Here is a 26,705-nt window from a genome sequence, read left to right as displayed (position 1 = left end):
GGGGATGAAGGTCACAGGAATTGAATGTGTATTCATCTTTTAGTGAAACTAGCTGAAACCTTTGATCTATTCATTGCATACTAATCCTGGTGGGAAGACTTGTTTGTATACACCACTACACTCTAATCCTTAAATCAACAGCTCTGAGGTAGAAGTCTCAACCCAGGCATGGATGATAAACATTTTTCCTACCCACCATCCTTATTGTGGGTTTTAAAGTGGTTTTATTACTTATGAAACTTGCCCATGAATAGTACAATGCAAAATGCCACTTTAACTGTAGTTGTAAAGTTGCCTATTAATTCCTTATTAGAGTTAGCTTGAGAGAATCACTACTTTAAAATATTTCACTATCAGCACTTTCAAAAATGCCCAGGGATTTTTATCCACTAATAGGAGGCATATCCAAGAGCTTACATATAAAGAAAAAAAAAAAAAAGAACCCAGAGAGAATTAGCCTGTTAATAAAAGCTGTTAGTTCCTTGTAATGATAAATGAGTTCATGTTAGTTTCTTGCACAATGCATTCTAGATAAGGGGAGTCCTTGAGCCTATGGCCAGCAAAACCAGCATGCCAATGTTTCAAACAGGGCAGGACCATCCCCGTGATAAGCTTTTCACCCAAGGCCTGGGTAGAGGTGGTGGGAAAACTATTCTGACCTATGCTCTATCATTTCCAGATAATCCAAGGATAAAACATGGACTATATTCAACAACTTAATCTTCGAACCTAAATATTATCTTACCCTATGCCCCTCATCCCACTGAATTGCTCTTACTAAAGTTATCTTTTTGGGGATCACACTCGTTTTCACCAGGGGGTCCCAAAACAACTTACTGCAACCTCCTGTTGCAATGACCAGAGAAGTCCAGTTGAGTACATTGCCCCAGGGCCCCCTCTGTAAGGTAGGAGGAAACATTTGTTTCAGAACTGAGTGACGGAAAGGATTATGCTATTTTTGAAAAATCAATGATTTTGTCCCCTTGTGAACAGTGAGAATCTGAATCATGGAGCATGTAACTGATTTTTTTTTTCTCCATGAATAACCTCATATTGTTGGGTATTATTCCACTATAATCCATTAATTGAAGGTTATCACCTTATTTTAAAAATAGTGCTTGAAGAGAATAACCCTCTTGTGGTTTTAATTAGTATTGTAAAAGTAAATTTAAGAAATCTTTTAACAAACATTTAAAAAAAAATTGAAAGAAACAGTAATACTAATTTTGCAAAGACCGTAGATGTCATTGTGGTTTATTGGGTAAAAATACAAAGTATAGGCTCTTGCATTTTTTTTTTTTTAAAGCAAAACCAAAGAGATTAGAAACCAAGTACATATATCCTCTTTAGAATAGAAACATAAATTAGTTCTAACAATTAGGCACTTAAAAATGTAAATGTAAAATGGCATTTCAGAAGTATAAACTATGAACTAAATTCCTCCTGAAATATTTTTACAAACACAAAGGCACAAGCATGAAAAACATATTTCTAAACAAAGATAATTTCCTCTTTATTAAAAAAAGAACCTGAATTCAAATCCTGTATGATAGACCAATGATTAAGGTACTGTGGGCAGGAGAAAAGACCTTCTGATATTCACATATTTGATTAAAATGAAAGCATTTAATAAAACTATTACAATAGCATACAGTAGATATCATAATGAAAAATATATGTCAGGAAAATAATGAATTCTAGACTTAAAATTTGACTTTACAACAAGGCACTTAACACATTGAAACAGTACATTAAGTTTTCAAAAAAAATGCAATTGGCTACCTCTCAAGCCTTGTAATAATATTTCTTTTGTGAACATACTGTAACTGTACATTTTGCAGCATTAATCATTGCATAGGAGGTAAATTAATGAATTCCAACTTGGCAACTAGATTAGCTTATGTTTATAGTTTCTTCGTTTTCTTTTAAAGGAGTTTTAAATAATTCCATAATAAAGTATTCTTCTCATTCATGATTCATTTAGAACATAGCATAGTTAGATTAATGAGTACTAAATAAATCAGAACTCATAAACTGTGTATCTGTATAAAAACTTATCTTTGGGTACCTTTGATATGATTTTCAGTGTTTGGGTATTGAAGTCAAGAGCGCTACTTAACAGAAGAAATATTTTCAGTAAAAGGAGTTAAATTATTGCAACACAATGACATTAAAAACAAAAATACCAAGAGTCTTTATACATACAAATAGAAAAGCCTTCAACACATGGCATATAACTTATAATATGCTTGATTTAAACATGTAAACTCATTAATTAAGAAATTCCTTCTCACACTTCCTTACGCTACAGAGGTGAGTGTGTTAAGACCGGCTTAAATTTTAATCACTTTTACAGTGCAAAACCAAACCAAAAACAAAAAGAGTTAAGAAAGAAATGTTCAAAATATTCAAGGAACAAAATGTGAACTTTCAATTAAAAGAAACTGCATGAGTTCTAGGATGTAAATGATAATAATAAAAAGGCAGCCAACTTGGTGTTTCAAAGTAAACAAAGTGTAGGTAGCTATAAAAGGAGACATTAATGATTGTGATAGTGAGAGGTAAAAATGGTTTGTAAATTTTCCTTGATCAAATGGATAAAAGATTAGAATTGCAACTGCCTATGATCTGAGCACACTTTCCCTTTGGGGAAGGTTTTTAATGCTTTCAAAATAACTTCTTTCACATGATACTTTCAAATTACTGGCAAAAATAATAAAAGACAAATGCTTTTTAAAAACTTGAAAATACACTTTAAAAAGTGGTGTTTGTGTTCCAAGTCATATAGCATATTGCCACCAGGGGGCACCGGTAATACAGCAAAGACATCTAATGAACCATAATCCACAAACCAGACTAGAGACGCAAAGCTCACTTCTCCAGCAAAACTTGTATCCCAAGATGCCAGTAAATTAAATAACAAATTCACAATTCATTCAAATGGAACCGGGAAAGAATGCTTTATTTTCAGATTCTGTGGAGGAGCTCAAAACCTAGAATCTGAGACAACCTCATTTTCATTTGAAAGCGTTTAGGAAAAAAATGTGGAAGCTGGCCAGTTAACTCAGTTGGTTAGAGCATGGTGCTGATAACAACAAGGTCCAGGGTTTGATCCCTGTACCAGCTGGCATAAAAAACAAAAAAATGTGGCATACTTTAAAGGAATTATATGTTAGATACTTCACTAAAGGATTAAACCACAGCAAATACTTTGAGCAGGAGCACAGACCTAGAAAATCATGGATGGTGCCTGAGATCTGTATCTTCATTGGCAAAGAAAAGGTATGCTGAAAATTGACTGTGTCAAAGAAAGGCAAGATCATAATTGTTTTATGTTTTATATCTCAAAGTGGCATGTCGGGTTAAATCCCAAATTTGCTCTCCTACATGTAAATGAGTTTTACTATTTTTCTTATTTTTCCAATCTTAAAATTTTAATTTTCTCCCCCTTACTTTTAAGCCACATGCTTCCTCAACATCTATTAGAGAGCTATGACATATGTAAAGAACATGGGAGCAGTAGTGTCCTCACCTGGGGTCACAGGTGTTTTTAAAGTTCCTTAAAAGGTGATGGTATTTTTTAAAAAACTGGATTAATCGGCTAAAATGCAAGGCTTACTGTTTCCAGGGTGTCCAATAATCAATATGCGATTATTTTTAAAGCTTAAAACTTTCCCTTATTCAATTGAAGAAAAGTGGGTTGTTCAAGACACAACTGAATAAGGCCCTAAGATATATCAAATTGCTTTATTTGGATTAGAGGCCCAAGGGAAATATCACTGTTAGGAGAGCAAAACCCAGGCTTCAGTGTCAGATGATTTGCCTCCTACTCAGACAATTAGAATTCAAAATCAGTGTTTTCAAGCAGAATGCTTTGTTCTACCACAAGTGTCACTATTTAATAAGTGAACATATAGAATTATGTCTAAACACATCAGAAGCTGGATATACATTTATTATTGGTTTATTTAATAAGAAATACAAGAAAAATGCTTGTTTCAAAGCTTGCCAAGGATGTTTAGGGTTTTCAATTCTTGTTTAATATAACCAGATTACAGAGTCTCTCTTCTTGTCTTTCAATTCAACTACCTTTCTTTTTGCAATTTCTTCTATTATACAAAAGAGCCACCCTGAAAACATACACATAATTTCAGCACCAAAGGATGATGACGCTTCTGAACAGATTTGTATTGTGCTTTTCTCAAGCAATTAAAAGGTCAATTTTGTGTAATCAAGGCTGACTAATTTATAGTGATAAATTTAAGAATGTTTTCTATTCTAGGTAAAGGGAAAATTTCACCTTCAATATAAAAATAACTTCCTCCTCCCATCCCAACTGGCCTCTCCACCATCTGCCTTAGTGTTGATGACTTTGTAACCATAAACCTTTTTCCAAGGTTATGAGAAGTCTTCCAGATTAACCTCCAAGTAGTTAAAAAATTAAGACAATTATCCAAAAGAGTCAATAGCATTAAATAATGCACTCAATCTGACAGCATTAAACATGTTCAGATTTTTAAAAACATCTTTTTAGCATCACCTCAAAGAATTAGAAACAATGATCTCCCTTTACTGTGTAGCTGTAACTGTCTAATGCACTGATTCCAACAGTATAGTATAGCGCAGCACCATGTTATAATTTTCATAGGGTAAAAATAAAATTACTCAATTGTGTTATATGTCCCCAGAACCAGTCTATGAGAAGCTGAGTCTCTTGCTAAAAGGCAAGGATACATTAAACTTTCAGGCTCCATCATGGTTTTTTCATAAAGCACAATGTAACTAGGAAGAAATTCTTTTCAATGAAATGTAATGAAAAGAATTTGAGTTCCAATCAGGAGCCCTCAAACAGATCTCACACCAGGGCAGACCTGAAAGGGAAATAGCTTGTTCCCTGAGTGCCGTGAGCATCGGTTCACATACATGTTTTTAGCCTGTGCTAGAGCAGTTGACTGCCCTGGGGGTACCAGAGGCAAACTGACCAGGCAGACATCTATGAGTGTACACACTCAACTAGCAGAAACATCCTCGTTTCCTATGTATGTCACAGAGATTTTAAAGTGAAATATGTTCACGTATGTAAAATCCGTGGGGTATATCAAGTACTTTCATATTTACTTGGATCGACTTTCTTAAAATAAAATTATGAGTTAAAAACAGAAAAAGGTAGAAGTGATACATTGTGCATTGGGTGGTAGCAGCAGTGCGCATTCCCAGACCGGACCCCAACCTTCCTCATGACAGGGTAGAAACAAAGTTCTCCCAAAGTTGACACACAACCAACCCATGAATCTCCCTCTCACTAAACCTAATGCTAAAAACCACTCTCAGTATTAGGTTATACTATTTGCACAGTGGCTGTATATATCCAGATATTTTATTTAAAACATTAACAAATTCTTCTGACCTTGGGAGGAAAAAATTCCTGAAAAAATTCTGAAGTAGAGAGTTTTAGTGGACAAAGAATAAGGAAAGTAGTATGTTCTTTGGCACCTCTTTAACAAGCTCATTAGTAAAATCCCAGTGTTGGGGCTTGTCACCAATGAATGAAGAGCTGCAGGAGAATATATCTTTCTCAGCATGAATAAAAAAATGAGTCAATGGGTAATACTTCTTTCATTTTCCTAATCATTTCCATGAAATTTGGTCCAATTCTTCATTTACCAGTCAGTTCTCCTAAAATAAAAAAACAAAACTATACCTTTGGTTATAGTGTTAACTCTTTTGGTACAAGAGCTGATGCCTTTGTTTTGCTCCTCAGGTAGATTTCTCATTATCTTCACCGATCTTCTGGACCCGCGAATACTTTTTGCATGATGACTTGAAGCAGCCTGGAGGCCAAGACAATGGCCAAGAGAAGCAGCAGGGAATTGAGCCTTGCACATTTTTCTCAAAAAAATAAAAGATGGGGAACCACCATGCTCTAGACAAGAAATTAGTCTGTGAAGAGACCTTCAAGTTCTGTAAATAGTAGGAAAAAAGTAAAATGAGACATATCTTTCATGATTAGCATCCTAGTTTTTTTCTTAGTTAAATTGTAATTCTTTGTAACTTAACAGGGTATGCAGAATCCAGATCACAGGGCAGTATTTCTCATGCCTTTTCCCTAACTCTGCCATGACTCTGGTCTCCAACACACCTAGGTGCCTTTTTCTCTTTGTGGCTTGTGCAATTTCTTCTGCCTACAATTCCAGTAAGAATGGACAATCAGGAATGGATGTGAGAATTACTCTAGAGGAATAATTTTCAGGATGCATGAGTGGACATATCTGGGAACCAAGGAAGACAAGAGTGAGAGGAAAGCTTAGAAGGTTGAACACATTTAAGAGAAAAGAGGAAAATTTTGGTTCAGTGGTGTGAGGAGCCACCTAGATGGAAATGTAAGAAGGAAGATGGAAATAGACTACAAAATAGAAAATACAGCAACAAAGAGAAATAAAGTAATCCATAGAAAGGGCATTATTAGTAGACACCAAGAGTTGGATAGAGATCCTTAGGGAATGACGTATTTCAATTGCTCACAAGTTCTCCAAACATTATATGCACCAGACAATACAGCAAGTCTATGCAAAGATAAGTAGTCATGGTGCACGAACTAACTCTATTACACCAAGGACACACACCAAGGCTAGGAAAACACATAGGAGGGCAGCAGTAGAGGAAGAGAGCCGGAGTTAGAGAAGACTTCCCAGAAGAGAAAGTGTTTGAGCTAGCTCTTTAAGAATGAATGGGGGAAGAAAGAAAAGGTCATCTGGGAACAGGAAGCATCAGAAACAAGTAAGGAAGGATAAGAAGGGAAGACAGAGAGCACCGTGTCACCAAAAGACGTAGCAAATCCAGTAATTCACAGGCTATTTATTGTGCCTGATTTTTAGAAACAGCTGCCATCTCTTTCTCAACATTAACTTAAGTTCTTTAAGGGCTGGAAGCATCTCCTACCCAGCTTCTCCACAATGCTTCTACAGAGGAGGTTTCCAGATTTTAATTTAGCACACACGGTTCTTCAAGTCTAGTATTAATTAGTTGAATTAGCAAAGCACTGTGCTTGACAATTGTATAGCATTTTTATTCTTAGATGGCACTTATATTTGTGAAGTTCTTTATTTTAAGAAGCAGTAATTGACATAAGTTTAAGCGAACTGACCTAAACCACATTTGGGTGGTAAAAGCAGTTATCCCCATTAAGCTATTTAAAACCCCACTTTCTGAAAAGGGGTCTAGTGCATTTAAAGAAAAGGAATTATTCAAGCATCGTCACTGCTCTCACCTTTTCATTGGCCATTGAATGGTACCACCAAAACAGCCGTGTTGTAATATAATAAGCAATGATCACATCGACAGTATAGTGTTCATGTGCTACAAGAATGCAGATGATCCCGGCAGCACTCAGCAGCCAGCAGATTAAATGATACCACCAGAAGTGACGAGGTGAATCTGGACAGTAGAAAAATGACAGAGTTAATAAGATTCCCAGAGATGAATTTAACGTGTACAATCTGGCCTCATGACCTGAAGTAGAATAATCTAGGATCGGGAAGTCACTGGAAGTAGCAAACTGATCATCTAAAACGTGTCACTATGAACTGCCCAGGATTTGCTCAGGTAGGAGGGGGGAAGAGGAGACCACAGGTAGCAGGTCAGTCATTGGGGAGGTTGGAAATGTTAAATAGTCTAGGCCTTGCCCACTGCTAGCACAGAACTGTTTCTTATTAGGTTGGCTGAAATTGGTTCATATTGGCTCAAATATAGGACCCCAAAGGGAAGAAAAACAGTAGGGATCAAAAGAAAAGGTAGTTGTCTATGAAAATAAGGGGAGAATTGAGAAAGCAGGAGTTTCAGGTCTTAAATTTACTTTGATTTTTCCAGGTGTGGAGAGGTAGGGGTGGGGGAGAATGGCATTGTGGCTAGCAATATTTTGATTCTCACCAATTTTTTTCTGTATTGCCAATAATAACTATAAACCACTCCCTAGTAAAGCTTAGGATTCCTGCCCATTCACTCATGGACTTTCAGCTTTCCTGGGGAGGCTACCAAGAAGTTGACTCCATTGGTCACAGCACTCATCACGTTAAACACGATCATGCACCCTGCAGCCTTCTTATGCAAGTGGTAATGACAGATATAACTGGAACCAGAGTTCATCTCTAATAACTTGGTCATGTGTTCTTTCTACCCTCTGTATTTTAAAGCTTTATTGGCTCACAATAAAAGTTAATAATCCAATAAACTGAAATTTATTTCATGTTTTACTGTGTTTACATTCATAGTGATATTTACTTTCATGTGTAGAAGAGTGGTTGAATAGCCAAAGGATTCATTTTCAGAACTTCAGATGGAATACCAAATCAGGTAAAATTCAAATACAGAATATTTTTTAGTAAAAAAGCTGCCCCCTCTGTTGGTCCCAAATAGAACAGTAAGAAAATAAATCCGTATTTGCATTTGAAAGTCTGATTTTCTAGTTTTGGATGTGCTCCTTATTGCTTCTCAGTTGCTTCATCCTGCCACTAAGTTCTGGCAGATAACTCACAGAATCCCCGAATTTTAATGTTACGAGAAGCCTTATTCTTGTAGTCCCCATAACCGTTCTGTTAGGCTCAGAACATTAAATATTGAACCAACACTCAGAAATCTGGAGGCCTCAGTAAATATGCATTCTCCAGTACCACAGACCTCACCCCTCCCTAAGGTCTCACACTACACTTCTACAGAGAAGGTTTCTAAATTTTAATTTAGCACATATGCTTCTTCAAGTCTAGTATAAATTAGTTGAATTAGCAAAGCACTGTGCTCTACAATTTTATAGCATTTTAATTCTTAAATGGCACTTATATTTGTGAAGTTCTTTATTTTAAGAAGTAGTAATAGATATAAGTTTAAGTGAACTGACCTAAACCACACTTGGGTGGTAACAGCAGCTATTCCCATTAAGCTATTTAAAACCCCACTTTCTGAAAAGGGGTCTAGTTCATTTAAAGAAAAAAATTAACCAAGGATTATCACTGCTCTCACCTTTTCATTGACCATTGAATGGTACTTATAGGTCACCTGTTATTTACCTTAAAAGTTCAAAATGTTTGGGCGAACTAGAACTATTTTGTATTTGTTTATTCACAAGAAGCAAACTGAAGTAGGTAAGTAGAAAAGAGGTGGCCTGAAGGGTTAATTTTCCTATCATGGAATTAAAAGTGAGATTTTAGGAATGGTTGGAAACCCTAGCAGTGCTCTCACATAAAAATATATTTCCTATTATGCTACCATATTGGGACCACTACACATTTATTCAGAACACTGGCTGATCCAAAGAAAAGGTTTAATATAAGCTTTTTTGAAACAGAAATGGCAAAAGGGTTAATCCTCTTTGTTCTCTTCCTACCCATAGAAATAACACTGAGATACAAGACGATCACACACAAAATAATACACTTCACTGTGTGGGATCCTAGCCCTAGTTGGCATTGAATAATAGAGACAATGGACTTGGTGAGGTGGCAAGGTTAAGAAAGGAAAAGTCTTTTAGCCAGACACTTGGTGATAACGGCCAGGCTGATTTCTCCAGGCTTATTTTATAGGGAACCTAAGCCCCAATGATAATATTTGCACAACTGTATAAAGCCCTCTCTTACTGACAAAATGATCCTGGTCCCACATTTTCAAATGCTCTCACAACTAAATTTAAATCTACTCATGACAACAGAGCAAACCAGGAGAGTCTAAACTGATCAAAAAGCAGGAAAGCAAAATAAAAAAACCAAAAAAACCCCACCATAGACGATCCATTTAAGTCTAGAAGCAGACTTTTCAAAGAAACCACTGTAACCACTACTTACTCAGAACAATAACACACAGTATAATTTAGAAGGTGATTGTTTTTCCTAATTGCACAGGAAATAGGCATAAACATGGAATGCACTGTTTATGTACAGAACTGACTATGAAGTTGAGTTTTGTATTACATGTTATAGAATTGTCATTATGTTTCTCACCAAAAATTGAAAAAAATAGAACCATAAATAACACACATCATTGCACTCACCATCACCCTCCCCACAAAATCAATTAGTAGGTATCAGAAATGTAGTGATTAAATTTATGGCAGCGACCACTCCCGATGGTGCAGAGACAGATCTAGCCCCTCCCCAACAGTGTGACGGCAGAAATAAGAGGAAGGGTCAGCAGGCCTCAGGAAGGCCCCACAGTTAGCACACCACTCTCCCTACTGCCAGTTTGTATGTAGAACTTGAAAGGAAAACAACACAGAAGGTCTACAACTCTCACAAAGACTTTACTTCCTCTACTACAGAGAATCTCAACTCTTTGTCATATTGCCCTCAAAGCAGAACTTAAACCTAAAACCCCAATCTGTGGGGCAAGAATTCACTTATGTACCATTGGAAGTTGGAAAGTAAACCTTGATGTCCACATTGCCATTGGAGCAGGGTCCAGCTGTATGGATTAATTGAGAGCCAAGAGAAGAGGGAAACAAGGAGGACAGGGGAGGAGAGGCCTCCTTCAGCTACTGTCTGCTGGAAGACCTCCTTTTGAATATGCTAAGTGAAGAGAATTGAGATAAACCTCTAAAAAACACTGGCATGGTGTACCTTGGAACTAAAACTGAATGTCAACACTGATCAACTTTGCAAACGTGAAGGAAGAAGCATCACTGTTGCTAAAGGACTCTGAGATAATGAGCCTAAATATACTAAACTGCAGAAATCTATAAAAATGAGACCTGGGAGGCAGCTAAAACCAAATTCAATCCTACAATGAACAAGATATTATCTCACCCATAAATGCTATTGGAAAACACAAGGATTTTGTACAATGGGAACTGAGTATATAAATATAAAAAAAGACTTCAACTTCTTGTCACCTCATTTCTTAAGAAGAAAATGATCAGTATTAGCAAAATGTCCCATGAAGATGCCTATTAAAGCATAGAAAGTGGCTGCAAAATGATGAAATCAAAATAAAGTGGGACAAGGAAACATTTTATAAAGGGTAAAACATTAACTGAATTATTGGAGTGATGGATTGAAAGTGTCATGCAAGTCATTCAAAGGTCATTTACACTTGGCTTTAGAATGTGCCAATTGTTTTTGTGATAAACTTAACAATTATGTTCTTCTTAGTTCTGATATTAAGACAGCTATTTCATACCTTGAGAAGTACTAACCAAGAAGAGGGATGTTCTGGAGGCATGCTAAATGCTTGAGAGAAGCCAGGTTTTAAGCATTCAGTCATATATGACTAGTTGAAATGATAAAGTATACACACACACACACACAAACACACACACACGCACGCACGCACACACACACACGCGCACACACGAGCCTGTCTCTTTCATAGCTATCAATCCCAATAGAATAAGAGCTCCCATCAATTTCAGGGGCTCAGGATCCCTCCCACAACAGCAATCAATGCAGAGGAATGTGCTATTACTTACATTCTTTGATGAACAAATAAGTAAGTGTCAGCACAACTGTGTGACCACTGAAGAGGAAGTCTCCACACAAGATATGTGATCCAGTTATGGACAATCCACCACCAGAAATCAACCGTAGAATCCGTTGTACTTTTGCCTGAGAGTCTCCATTGAGCTGAATGACACAAAAATTAGGAAGAAAATTTAAAGGTGATAAAATCATCTTTCAGTCTAATTGTGTGACACTTAGGAAGGTCACTATGTTGTGATTTTTTTTTCTTTTTAACCTAAAAAGTCAAAAAGAATCCAAGGGGAAGCTCCTCAAACTGGGTTTTATTCATTGTGCTGGCAAGTTTTATTGACAAACCTTAAATTATTCAATATGTTACTAATAATATATTTTAGTGGTGGTGTGTCCTTGAGCAAAGCTTTTAAAAATATTAATAACCAATGACTTCACCACAGCTAAGCACTAAAAAGCAGATCAAAGCTACTTTCTATCCTTTTTGCAGGCGGAAGTGAGGGTTTCAGAATGTTAATATTCGATTCAGCTGCATGCCACATTACTAATATTCTACAGCCTACTGCTAGCCTGTATTAAGTGGGCAACCTTAAGTGTACATAGAGCTGTAATAATGTCTGCTAAAAACATTTACAGTTTAAAAGAGGAGCTGAAACTCACTAAATAATTTCGGCAGGTTTGAAAATGATGGATTGGGAATGTACTGGCGGCTTTAAAAATGAGTAGCTTTGATCAGGAAAAACATCCCCCAAAGAAACAACCTATGTGCTGGAGCAGAGGCTCAGAAGACAGCTTCCTTGAACAAGGGTGCAGAAGCCTGTAGAAGCCACTATGATGACATGGGAAATGATGATGGGTTAGGGCAGGAGTTTGAGGCAATAGTCAAAAGTTTATACCTTATTAAAACAGAAGCATACAAGAAGGAGCTATTCAAAATGCTAGGCATGGAAAGTTGAAATACTGAAATTCTGAGGGGCTACATAAAGGGTTTCAGATCAGTCTAGTAGAGAGAAAATAGGCTTAGAAAATGAAAACAATGATATTCAGGAAGAGATCAAGTAATAGTATACATGGAAGAGAAATGTAGAAAGACCATCACTGACTATTCATTTGAGACCTGGAGGACAGGTGTAGGACATGCTGCCTTTTATACTCAATGATGGTTTTTCTGGAGCCCTGAAGCATGGCCAGTGCAGCCATGACAGGGGTTAGACAGTTCAGTGGTAAAGACAAGGCCATGTCTTGTCCACATGGATGCAACCTGGCAAAGGAGGGTAAGGCATGTACAGATGAACGGGGAGAAAGTCTAGGAGTAGAGAAATTAAGTCAGTCCCCAAAGCAGGTAGAAAACCATCCTATCTAGTACAGTAAGGAATTAGGGCAAGACTCCTTGCCTAAAAACATCCCTCTTGAGGTGCCTAAAAATGTCCCAATTAAAAAAAATAAATCTTATGCGTCTGATGTTCAAGAAACCGTTGTAAAAAGGCAAACACACCATGATTGCTTGATGGTTGGGAAAAAGGCACTACATAGAAAATGACATAAGACATGATTAGAGGTAGGGTGAGAAACCAGAGCTTTCAAGGAAACTTCACCTTCTTTGTAAGTTTGCCTATGGCAAGCCCAGGTGGCAAAACCAAGGGAACGTATGTGTGTTGCCAAGAGTAGACAGTCCTTAAACTTAACATACTGAGTAATGGGTGATCCTGCCTTGAAAAGACAGGATCCACAACTGTGGAAGATAAGAGGACTGTGACAAAGTTGCAGGTCTCACTCCAGGCACACCTCAGAAAAGACATACTACAAACTAGGTAACATGATGTGACGTGCCCTTGCTATCTAGGATAGAATCAAGCCATGTGCTTTATCAGATCAGCCACAGCCCTTGAGGAATTTCTTGTCATGAGGTTGGTACAAACAACTGCCAAAACTGAGATCAAACACAAAGGTATTACACACTCTTCCCGACCACTGTGTTTCCAGTTTAAAAAGACACGTTATTCTTCATTTCAAAACCATAATGACTTTTTAAAAAAAAATCTATTCACCCATCTCAACTCTATAATTTTCTAAGGGCAGAAACACTTGAAGCCAATCCTATACTTGGGGTTAGATGGATTCAAAGATAAAAACACACTAGGAGCTGAAATAAGCCACACATTTTTTCCTTTTCCCTCTTCCTTTCAGCAGTGTGGAGAGTCACCACGCCTTTATAGAACAGAAGGACTCTCTCCTTCTTGCTCTGTCTTAGTTCTTAATTCCTCAAGCCTCTCACTGCTATCCTGGATACCATATCATGCTTAGTATAAATGCTAAATAGAACCTCAAGAAGAGAAAGAAAAAAGAAGAGGGTAGAAAGAAAACTGGAGAAGGGAGGGAGAACAGTATTAGGATTAACGAATTTTTTTTCTAGTTCTATTCTAGTTCACTGGGATCTCCTAATCACACATCACAAAACACTCTTTCTCCTATCAATTTCCTCATTTTCAGGCACCATTCTATGCCACTACTGAATATGGAATTGCAGATATAGAAACCTAAGAGGAGAAACATCAATCAAAACAGCCAAGCCAGAAGAAGGCTCCAGTATACCTAGAAGTTCCTCCAACTGTGACCTCCCTACGCCACTTTCCATAAACATAAATTAGGTACACGAGAGCCCACCGTGGCTGCTGCCAAATGAGAAACCTTTTCATCCACTCATCCACACTGTCCCTTTAATTAAAAGAAGTCCTTTGGCCATCTATGGCCAGGCTGAGAGGGAGAGCCAGCCCCAGAAAGCTTTCTCAGGGAAGGGGCATGCCGCTATCCCAGCCAAACATTCTTGTATGTGGCAAAATAGTTTGAAAAGCTAAATCATTTCATAATAACTGGACCAAAAGGTATCTAAACACACAAAATTTTTGACTGCAAATCAAAGCTTGGTTTGGTGGCTAAAGTAAATTGTAAGCAAAGGACTTAAAGTGTATAGTGGAAAAGGGAGAAGGCAACCGGGAAACTGTGAAAGCCAAGGATCTCACGGCAATGGCTCTTGTAGCGATCACATCTGGTGAGTAACAAGTAGTATTAGGCACCAGTCACTAGATCTGATAACTTCCCATAGCAAGTAGTTGCAGTATGCAAAGTTCTGTCATTGCTCATAGTCATGAAGGGCATTCTATAGAGTGAGCAATACAGGAAACGGGTAGATTTATCTAATAGCCTTGTAACCACAAAAATCTAAGCAGCACTCAGAGCCAGTGGGCAAACCAAATTTAGAATGCAATTCTGACTTCTGTTCTATAACACCACATCACCTCTAGTCAAACAAAGTGACTTGTGTTTGTTTTACTGAACCACGATTCAGGCACCTAGAGCCTGCTATGCCTCAGGAAGACGTCCTGACAACTGAACACGGTAGATGATTAGAAAGATGTCACCTGAGTTTCCATTATATGTATCTGTAGCTTGGTGGCCCAGCGGCACATTTACTGATGTGGCTTCCGAAAATTGCAGCTGTTCCACAGAAGACAATCTTTAATTTGTTTTCTTTCTGTAGTCATAGCAATTCATCTTTGCAAACCTCATCCGTTACTAGGATGAGCTTGTCTTCCTCTCTGTGGCTGTTTCTCCATTTAACACATTGCAACAGCCCATTAGAACTGTTTATTAAGCTTTTGAACCCCTCCCATGCCTTAAATTAGTTTCACTAAAAATCGGCCAATATTTAAATTCAATATGTACACTGTTTTAATTACAGACACTTTCTGCTTTGATGGCTTTGGAAAATTATAGCTTCTTCCAACCACACCTATATTTGGTGGAGACTACTGACTTCTTCAGAACAACTCTATTTTTCTTTCACCTCAGATATCTGCTTAGTCTTCAGTAAAATATGATGTTAAACTTCATTCCCTTGTCCAGAAAGCATGAGATTTGTAAGCTTCCATTTCATAAACCAGAACACACTGGGGTCTGAGATGATTAAAAGCTCTCTGAGAACTAACTCTTCATAGAGAAACTGTAATTCCTGCTGAAGACAGTTTCAGCAAACATCTTCACACTATATCTCAGCAAAAGACCAATCTATCTTTCCAGCTGCTAAACACTTTGGGGTCACATCCTTGACTCTTTCTCTCAAACCCATGTCCAACTTATTATTAACCCATCCTGTTGCTCCTACCTTCAAAACATGTCCCAAGTTGAGCAACTTCCCATCACTTCCACTGCTACACCAAAGTTGAAGTTCCTACAATGGACATAGGGCCCCATGGGATCTGTGGCCTGCACCACCCTGACCCATCACAACTCCACTCACCACACTGGCCACACTGCTCTTCCTTGAACCCACTGTGACCAGGCTATTTTCTTGGCCTGAAGCTCTCGTCCCATCCACATGGCTCACTTTCTCATCTTGGTTTCTGCCAGATGTTTTCTTATTAAAGAAGGCTTTCCTGACCTCTCTGTATAATAGTACCTGCCCTCACACTCCCTCTCACCCTTACTCAGCTCTACTGTTCACCTGACAATCACCTGGCTTATCATCACGTGACAAGTTATGAATTTATCATTTGTCATCCCTCAACAGAATTTAACCTCCAGAAGAGGGACTTTACTTTGGTTACTATAGTGCCTTGTATGTAAGCTGAATACTTATAGAATGAGTAATGAGAGGGTAAAAAAGCAGGGAGTCAAACACCCAATGGTAATTTGCAGTTAGCAGAAAATGAAATTTTTATGCAGAAAGATGGACTTTTTAATGAATACGTTTTAATTTCTTCCCCCTAAATCTAAAGAAAAATAGAAAATAAACCAGATTTCAGTTAACACACATGAAAGCATCTAGAAGTATGTATGATAGAGAGCAGGCGTTTAAAAACTGTTTTCTTGATTTCCTCTAAATGGTAATTAAGAGTTGCTTACCTTTGGAGCACACTGGAAATGCATTCCAGGCACAGGAAGAGTAGTAACGTACATTGTAATACAGCGATACAAGTATAAAGTCCCAACGATGAAAAAGAATCTGCGCCCCACTATTGACCTAAAGGAAAAACAGGGATGGGGAAACACAAGTTCACTGGTCGGTTTTTGTTCTTAGTGTAATATAAAACTATGTTTTTGACAGAAGAAAAAATAATTAATACAGAATGACAAACAGACCAGTATCCCAGAGTTTAAAGGCTTATTTATGAGCTGTCCATCCCCACAATGCCATAAAGAGATTGCACCTCAGTTTCCAGAAATGAAGACCCGCAAACTACAGTAAATCTAGGAGGTTTGGGGCCCAAAAGGAATGACTGTGTGGGGAGTGAGGAAACTGACATCCACTAAGAGTCCAGATAATCACCTCTTCTAAAAAAAAGTCACCCTTTGCCAGAGAATTCAATGAATGTCTCTATGTTCTCAGTCAACTCACTGCATTGCTAGAACTCCCTTGAGAACATACCAAAGGCGTAAGCGAGCCACGGTCACAGAGGAATTCACTAATGAACCAAGGTGATATTACATAATTAGACACATAGGGAAATGTGACAACTCATTTAACCCAAGTTATATGAACAAGGTTTACTTGGGAACACGGGTATTCTGATGACTTAGGCATGAACTATTTTCTCTGTGACCAAATAGCTTTTCAGAGAGTTGTATTTTGAAGATGTCCAAAGTGGCCCTCGTACATTTAAGAACATTTAATAATGAAGCTGTAAATGGATAGGTTTACTCTTAATTTATCCAATCTTGATCAAAAAAAAGTAAAAACAATCCCCCAAATTCTTTTTCACTTTATATTTTTTTGTGAAGATAGTTGTCTTGACTAGCTTTAGTCCCTGTGCTTCATTACCTGAGTCCTCAGTCTGAGGGACTGGTCCCCAGGCTCTGAGCACGCTGTCCTCCAAAGGGAAAGGCTTTGACACTACACCACTGCCTCAAGGATACCTGAATGGGCACAAGGGTTCTGAGTGTCCTCACTTCCAGCTGAAGACAAAACTCCCTTTCTGTCATGTAGTTAGGTCTATGAGCTCTGGGGATTAAAAGATGAGTGGGATTCCTGAAAGCCTCTGGGATTGCTAGTTGCAACTTCGCTAGTGCATAAAATACATTACTCTAGGTCTCCCACTTTCAGAGCTCTCCAACTTTTCAACACTGGTACTGATCAAAGACTTCTGGAAAAACAGGCAGTTTCAGGAATGTGGCATATTTTAAGTTTTCTCCAAGATGTGGTTCTGACATGAATCAAGGTTTAATGCAGGTAAGTGTTGGAACTTCTAATTTAAAGAATTATGTACAAATATATATTTTAGCTGCCTGTCTCCTATAGCTATTTTAAGAATATTCCAGTGTTTCTGGGGTCAATAAACAAACAAACAAACAAACAAAGGCACATCACCTAGACTGGTAGATGAAAGTATTTATCTATTCCAAGGTCCTTAAAAAAAAAAAATGCTATTCTAGCTCTGACCTTTCTAGTACTGAAAAAGAGCAGGTGATAAACAGTGCTGAGTCTCTCCCCTTGAAGTGAAAAATGACTCACCCTTTGATTCAACCCCAGACCCCAAAAGAGCACTGTTTTGAATTGTTCCATGCTATCAGACAAGGTGAAGTAATAAGCAGAAATTGTGATGAATCAATTATGTTCATTCTAGCATTCTGAATTCAGCTGTACTCAGAACAGAAAACTAACTTAGAAGGTGAAACATGTACTCTGCAGCCTTATTTAGAAAAAGAACTATTGCTGATGATTTCTTCCCCTAGCTTTGAAAGGTGCTTTTAAAAGATAGAGAGCAAGTAAGATTTCTCATTCAGCTGGATGTTCAAAACAGGTTATAAGAATTATTCCATTAGTTACTACTATATAAGACCCAATTCTACTTCAAAAGTAAAAGGCAAACTGGTATGATTCATGACTGAAACACAGTCAGTGGATGTAATTAAAGTGTGTGGCTCAGCTATGGGACCGTAATAAAATTCAAGGTGGTGGTGGAGAGGCAGTTAACTTCCTAGATGAAGATTCAAATAAATTGAGGTGAAGACTGTACTTCAGGGTGGAGTCCAGGTACTTACCAGACCCTGGAAAATTTCTCTTTCACACATATATCTATAAAACTTTGCTGTGAATTAAAGGAGAAAGCAAGCCTGTGACCCAAGTAGGCTCTCTTATATTCAGTGTCAATGCCAGACACTAAAAAGAAAAACACTAAAGTTCAACTAATATGTTCTTTACTTTTAGCATAAAGTATGCCATAACTAAATTTCAGAAGCAATTTACTTTTACTAAATAAAAGACAATTGACAGCTGTGTCTTTTACTTAAATACATGAAGGAAACATATTAAGAGAGTTATATTAAGAAAAATGCTTAGGAACAAACTTTAGTTTGTGGAATAAGTTTTCAAAACTGCAAAGTTGCATTTGGGGAACTCTTTAGCGGAGATAGATTGGATTACTTCAAACACAAAGGAATAACCAACTGAAAAAACAATAAGATGTAAATTCTAAAAAATACCACCTTGTGGCATTAATATTAAAATCTATTTGACTTTGAATTGTCAAATTGTGTCAAGTAAGTTGCATTCATTACATTTTTAAAATCCCCAGATTATGGGCAGAGTTGAGTGATTTAATTACTAGATTCCTAGTAGAAAACAAACATCTGAATGACGAATGAGATGAAAAGGGGAACTGAGGGGCCTTAGTTTTATGGACTAGAAGTCAGAATTCACACAGAGAAACAGAAGTAACCACTTCAGAGCTATGTTCAATTTTTAAGTGTCTTCAAAGCAAAAGTACCTGGCTTACTACTTCCTGATTCCTACTATTCCAAAACGGGAGGATGAACCCAATGAACCATGAGTTTCTTTGTGGTGCTAGGGGGAAACGAGAAAGCAAGTTTACTTAAGAAATCTAAAACCAAAACCACATGGACCGAGTTCTAAATTCACAAAGTGTTGAGAATGGATGGTCAATAAGCAAAAAGAAAAGAAACATAAATTTGAGAACTGAATAGAGGCAAACCTCAAAGCAGGCTATTGACTATTGACAAACACAGTCATCACATGATGAGTAAGGGAGAAATAAGTTCCCCGGTCCACTCCTTTCCCTACCTGTCAAGAGCCTGAAATAACATAAGCATGACGAAGTGAATGTTATTTCTTTCCAAGCCTCTTGATTTATCATGCAAATACCACAGTGCTGAGTAACTAGAAATTACAAACTGCACCTTAAATTCATAAACTCTGAATCACCCGCCATAGTACTGCTGTATGCTTGAAACTTTCATACACAGCAGCTCAATAACACACAATGCTGTGTGTTATTTCTATTGCTTTCATCAAATGTCTAAGACTGAGTTTATCAGGGAAAAACTGAGAAAAATAATTTCAGTTACACATCTACTCACTTAAAAACAAACCAATGACAAACCCAAAAAACATGTTAGAACTACTTACTTGTATCTCAGAAACAGCCACTGGGTGATCCATAATCCAACTAATATAATCCCATTTATTTCTGATACAGAAAATGCCCATTTCACCCGGTCAATGTAATCAAAAAACTTGTCTGGGAGTGGAGGGCTGAGCTCCTTGGGAGGGACCCTCTCATGCACAACTGTGATCATGACGGTGGTCAAGACGAGGTTGAAGAGTGCATACACGAAGGCAATGCCCGTTTTCCACCACTCTGGAGGAAATTTGTTCCTTGATTCAGAGGGCATAGCAATCTGGATGTAGTCCGGGTACTTTTTGGTGCCCTTTCGCAGCCCATTGGATAAGCTCTTGGGTTTACCACTGCCATTTTTGTTTTCTTCTTCAACAGGCTCAGTGGGTCTTGTGTAAGTGTTTGCAGGGTCGTTGGTCTGATTTTCCATATGTTCAAGTTTTGCTGTCTCTATGATATCCATTGTCCCCCAGTCTTCAGATCAAAAAGCAGATGGTAAAGTTCTTGTTCTCTGCGGAAACTTAATTTTTTTAAATCCTTCTATTTCCAAGATCAACATGGGCACTTACAACTGATTTTGTTTCCTAATACAAAACATAGAAGGTAGCCATTGGATTATTGCTCCTCCCACGTAGGTATCTGCCGTACATTCACTACTTTCAGGAAAGGAAGGCAATTCTCCTTCCTCCCAAAAGATGTTACTATCCCACCTAAAAGCAAAACAAAACTGTGTTCAAAAACTATACTTGTCCAATTGTCAACCATCCAAAACAAAAACATTCTCAAAGTAAGGAAACATAGCAAAGCCATTTCCTTTATAAATATATCCTCAGAACATAGTTAAACCTGCTGAGATTGTTTATTTACAAAATATTAAATTGTTTTATCTTGGACTTCTTGTCTCTTTTTGAGCTGATGTCAGTATAAATATGAACTTTTAACAATTAACTCCCTTTAAATTTCTTTAGATAAATGTTAGGACCCAACATTGCAAACACTTCATCAGGCACTATTACTTGTTGCTAACCATGAAGTCATAATAAGCTAGAACCTGCCCAGAGATCACATCATTTCTTCCTAAGACTGTATCTTTTCTATGAATCTTAAATAAAAAACCCATGTGAGTTGCTTACATGCACTGAATAGTTGTTACCTTCTGCATTTGTCAAAACAGTCAATTTTCTATTTTCTCATTAAAAAACTACAGTCCTTTTAAGTGACCACTTTTAAGAACAGATTCAAGAGCAACACATTCAAGGTATTTAAAATGACACTGCCTCAGTTTATTCTTTTATCTTCAGAGATGCACAACATACACAGGGATTGTTGGCAACCTTCAGATAACACGGTGAAAAGATACACAAAGCCTTAGCTATGTCTCATTTAGGTAACAAGTAGAATCTTTTAGTTGAAGGATAAAATAACTTACTCTAATTGGCAGAGTAAATTAGTAACTAACAACATTTTGATGCAGCCACCACAATTTCTACCAAACAATAGAAACTGGCATCCACAGGACCATCTTGGGGCACTTACCCACCACGACACTTATGAGGATAGGGTACCTTTGGCTTAAGCTCCACAGGCTCCAAGAGCAAAGACTTCTTTACAACACAGAGCACCACCACCAACTCTTTTATACTTGCTAGCAACATGGCCCCAGATGTTCTCAATTTAGGAAAGCGGTATTTTAGTCATGCTTCAGAACCCAGCCACCTAAGGAGGTTTTCAAACCTTGTAATTAGTCCCCACCCTGAGTACACTGCACAACTTAAGTATAATCCATTGCATTTTAAAGGCCTCCCTTTCAGGAAAAAGTAAAGAGGAGGAAAAACTCAAGGTGGTGACAGCTAAGCCTTTATTTAATAAAAGAAAAAGGGAAAAAAGTTAAAATGGCAGTCAATACGTACAGGCAATACTTTACAATTATGGGTGGCAAACAGATTAACTACAAGTGTTTATTGTGCACCTAAACACCCCAGGGCTGAGGGAGATGTGGGGGAAAAGAAGAAGAGTTTGCAGTCTAAGCAAAGGGACATCTAAAATGAGAAGACTACTGGACAAGCCTGAAGGGCATACAGTGAAAGTAAGGAGAGGGATGAGCTAGTCACTACATCACAACGTAGTTTTGACTGTAATGGAGCCCTGCTCCCCGGACAAGATGTGTCCACACACAGGCACTGCCCATTTCTGAGAAAGCACAAGCAGGAGGAGAGTTGGCCTGGTAGAGAAACAGAGGATCACGGGAGCAGGGGACTGGCTAGGAGGTGTTACTGAGAACTTTGAACATTTCACCTTTCTCTTGTCCCTTTGAAAATGCCCCAGCTATTAACACATTATACAGCACGATGAGAAAGGCCCACTGCCACTCTGGATTGATAGACATTCTCTGCAGTGCCCTAGCACAATGTTGAGGGAAGAATAAGTATAAAGAGGTGCCTTAGTAAGATACTTTCAACGATAAACCTTCAACACATGGACTACTGCTTCTAAAGGAGGTACCAAAGCACTCAGCCATTGCCTGTTTCTTTTCACCAACTCTAGCTTCATCCACTCATAGCATCTTCCCAAACTATGATCCAAATTCTCTCCAACTTTACTATTCCACATGTGTCCCTGGCCTGGTGTTCATATGTAAAAGAAGCTTGTGACTTTGAAACCCTGTTTCACCAGTGGCCATGTGGAGGTCTTTTTAAGGTAGCTACCCAGTTCTAGAACATAGAATACAGAACAGAAGAAAATCCAATTAGTTACTTTTTTTTTTTTTAAAGGAAGCACTCAGCCACCCATCTCATGGGACTACCATGAGGATGACTGAAATAATTAATCATGAAGAACTTTGTGCCCCTGGGAGTAAGCGCGCTCTGAGTACAATGCCCATTTATCATCATTAGTAGTAGGATTGATATTTTCCTTGGGATTTCATTAAGAAGATTAAATATACACAGCAGATTCATCATGTATCAACCAATCATGGGACACAAAGTTTGTCATCAAGATGATTTCAACATACTCATTCCTATAGTCATCCTTTCCTATCAGCGTCTAGGAAAGTGACAAAACAACAACAGTTCCTCTCAATGGATGGCAATTCCATTACTTCATTTGTTTAGAGTACTATGGCAGAGCACAAAGCAGATGCCAAGCTTTCCAAGTCCTCTTACACTCCAAGACACTGGGAGTTACCCTAGATAATATCAAAAAAGTTAAAGATCTCTACAGACGCTTCTCTCCCTTGTGAAGGCAAATGCAAAACTCGAACTTTTAGTACATGATATTGTTTTACTAGTATTTTTTTTTTAGAACTAAGTATGATTTGTTCCAGAAGTGTAAGGAAGGCTTAAATTAAGAAATGACTATAACAAAATACATTACAAACATATATAAAATGAAAAGATATGATTATCTCGAGTGAAGCCAAAAAGGCACTTGATAAAATCCAACACCCAGTTGATTTTGTGGGGGAAAAGTATTCAATAGTAATAGAAGTGTGTATAGCTATGCTCTTTCTATGTCAATATCACAATTTTAGTTGTGTAATATATCTTCTAGTGTCTAGTAGAAAAAGTTTTCTACTGCTGTGTCCCTTTTCACCCTCAAATGAACTTTAAAATGTTTTTGTCAAATTACAAGAAAACATATTTAGACATCATAGTGCATCTATGTTTTACTTCTATCCCCTCTGGTATTTAACATTGTTCTAGTCTATAAATCAAGACAAGAAAAAGAAAACAGACAAGTAATTATGAAAAGCAGAAAAAAGAAATGTGTATGTGAAAACAACTGTCTATCTCAAGCAAACAATATTCCACTGAAGGTTGGGTTCTGTTTACAAATTAAACACATACACAGCTTCCTTACAGAACCAATAAAAACCAGTTAGAAAACTTAATAAAAATATGGCCAGATACCTGACCATTGGCTATTGATGTAGCCACTACAACAATGACAAAAAAAAAAAAAAAAAAATGCTTTCAAACCCTCATAATTAAAAATAAACTTTTAGAATTTATATAAAGCAAGCTATAAAAATTACTGCTGATGGGGATAAAAAAAAAAACACAAAACTTCATCATATTCGTAGGAGGGAAACTGAGATATCATATCATTAAGGGTTTGACATTACCATATTAATATATAATGTTAGTCATTTTCTTTTAACAGTTCTGATAGGGTCTTTCCTGTAATTTGACAAAGTGACTCTAAAGTTCAAAAAAGGAGTGAAAATGGGAGCTGCAGAAGGTTTGCACCACTGGACTACATTACATCACTAATAGACTACATTACACAACTAATATCGGGGCAAGGCACTTTTACCCAGTTACCCAATTTTATGAGTTTATCCTAAGGTACACAAAATATTCCTACAATTATATTTTCAATAGTTATTTATAAAACTGGAAATATAACCTAATAACCAAGAACAGATATTAAATGAATTACGGTTACCTTAATATTCTGAAATACGGTGTGGTGATATAGTAAGTACAAAACTGCAAGACAGATATAGAGATACTACATAAAAAGAATGCAGTATCTAATTAGGTAGAAACTTTGATCTGAATAGAAAATGTAGAATTTCAAGGCTACAAGAAAAGGTGCAAAGTGTCAAAGGCCCACTCTCACGAACCTCCCAGGGCAGTTCTGATCTGAAGCTCATCTGCAGAGGGGACTGGGCAGACAGACGTGCGCTCCAGTTGAAGGACTGAGAAATGTTTTGCTTGCTAGATTTGTTAAGTCCACTCGGTCATGCATTTGAAGTGTTCAAGACGATAAGATATATTAAATGTGTAAATATAGTTTTAAAATTAAGGGAACTTATCTAAGTTTATATATGGGTTTTAATGTTTAAGAGAATTTAATCTGTCAAAGATAGGAGTTAAACAGTCATCAACGAAAATGTGTGCCTCCATTTACAAATTGGAATTACAAATAAAAGAGATTCGAGCTTAAAGGCTTAAGGAAAACTACGTCTTGAAACAGAATTTTATTGAATAGAACAGCAGTTGAAACAAACAGCTGATGAGTTTCTTAACAGACTCAAAAGCTTTTCCAGACCTTAAAGAGGAAAACTTAGTTGTCACCACAAAGTCATTAAAAAAATCAAGTTGTAGAATAAAATAGACACAAAATAATACTTCTCAGCAAATGTTACTTATATGCCAGGTGCTGTACGGTGTATTATCTAATTAATCCTAATAACAAATTTAGGAAATACTGTTAGCCCAATTTTAAGAAAGAAGTTGAGATAGTGAGTTGCCCCAGCCTAGCTCTGAATCAGGTATCTGTTCTTAAATAGCACACTACCACCTCTATGGCCATTACACATTAAGAGGTCAGTAATATAGACAGTGAAAAAGATTGAGACAATCAATTATAAGCTTGTTACTTTTTAAAAGAGACCTGTAAATACATAGGAAAGTCCTCTACAGAGCATTACAGGCAATTTTTAGTCTTTGAAATTTTGCAAAAATCAATACAAACTTATGAAAAATTTTAATACATAGTTCACTCCTCTTGTGGGGAAAAAAAAAGAAAAGGAGCCTGTTACCTTCCCTATTATTCATATCTGCCATTTAATTATAGTAACTCTTACTAATAAACCACCATTAACTTGTAATACAGGTATATCATTTTATGTTAACAAGATCCAGTTTAGCTAAGAAATCTCATGCCTACAAAGTTTTTCTTAAAGACCAAGACATCTTAGCTTTTATTTATTAACAGTCTCAGAGCTTAACTTGTTTATAAACTCTTCCCACCTAAAAAGGATAGTTGCTGATATGCTTGCAGATGTGAGGGTGCTTTGTGAGTGATGGGATTCTATTTCAGAAGCATACACAAAATTCGTTAAATATTTTGCCTAACAAGTTCTTGAAAACTAAAAAGATCCACTGCTCACTAAAAAATTTCTATGTATTTGTGAAATACTTTCCCAACAAAAGTAACATGAAAAAGAGTCCTTGCCAGATTACAAGTTTTTATGCTGACACTAGGTCCCATATCTTTTTCCATATGCCAGGATTTAATTTAAGGAAATGGGTAGGTTTGTAAGGTATCATGGTGACGCTGCATTCTGAGAATGGCTTAGGAAACAATGTTTTTAATGTAAAAGACACATTTGAAAAGTCAGATACCAATGACTACTTCTGAACTTTGCTTGGGTAGAGCATAGACATTTTGATTTCTGGCACTTATTTACCATTTCATTTTTTTTTTTTTTTTTTAAATTTTATTTTGTCGATATACATTGTGGCTGATTATTGCTCCCCATCACCAAAACCTCCCTCCCTTCTCCCTCCCCCCCTCCCCCCCAACAATATCCTTTCTGTTTGCTTGTCGTATCAACTTCAAATAATTGTGGTTGTTATATCTTCTTCCCCCCCCCCCGGTTTGTGTGTGTGTGTGTGTGTCTCTGTGTGTGTGTGTGTGTGTGTGTGTGTGTGAATTTATATATTAATTTTTAGCTCCCACCAATAAGTGAGAACATGTGGTATTTCTCTTTCTGTGCCTGACTTGTTTCACTTAATATAATTCTCTCAAGGTCCATCCATGGAGGTTCCTCAAACAATTGCAGATAGATCTACCATACGACCCAGCTATCCCACTGTTGGGAATATACCCAGAGGAATGGAAATCAATACCATTTCATTTTAAGGTAGGTTGGACTACTTTAGTTCTGTGTCCAGTTGTTACAAGAGAAAGATACAGCCTATCAAGAGAGATAGGAAGTAATCAGTGGTTTTGTGGGACCACAGGTGGGAATGGGAGGGGCTGCAAGTGGGCTGGAAGTTTCTTTTTGGGGTAATGGAAATGTTCTAAAATTAGATAATGATGATGGCTG

At 37.3% G+C, this 26,705-nt stretch overlaps 1 protein-coding gene across 6 annotated transcripts in view; it reads right to left on the bottom strand.

Annotated features, from left to right (window-relative positions):
• Window positions 1-3,934: 3,934 nt before the first annotated feature.
• Window positions 3,935-26,705, bottom strand: part of SGMS2 (sphingomyelin synthase 2) — a 74,827-nt gene continuing 52,056 nt past the window's right edge. For 5 of the 6 annotated variants that reach the window (XM_063108062.1, XM_063108066.1, XM_063108065.1 and 2 more), the window contains 5 exons: window positions 19,873-20,571; window positions 16,353-16,470; window positions 11,450-11,603; window positions 7,268-7,434; window positions 3,935-5,961 (listed from right to left, as the gene is read on the bottom strand). In XM_063108062.1, the coding sequence (XP_062964132.1) occupies window positions 5,758-5,961; window positions 7,268-7,434; window positions 11,450-11,603; window positions 16,353-16,470; window positions 19,873-20,324 (1,095 nt within the window). In that variant the 5' untranslated portion in view covers window positions 20,325-20,571 and the 3' untranslated portion in view covers window positions 3,935-5,757. The remainder of the gene's footprint in view (window positions 5,962-7,267; window positions 7,435-11,449; window positions 11,604-16,352; window positions 16,471-19,872; window positions 20,572-26,705) is intronic. The other variant, XM_063108069.1, reaches the window with a different exon arrangement.

The sequence above is a fragment of the Cynocephalus volans genome, chromosome 9 (assembly GCF_027409185.1).
Source record: "Cynocephalus volans isolate mCynVol1 chromosome 9, mCynVol1.pri, whole genome shotgun sequence".
Classification (NCBI taxonomy): domain Eukaryota; kingdom Metazoa; phylum Chordata; class Mammalia; order Dermoptera; family Cynocephalidae; genus Cynocephalus; species Cynocephalus volans.
The sequence above is the reverse complement of the archived record's forward strand: the minus strand, read 5'-3'. Positions and strand labels throughout refer to the sequence as shown.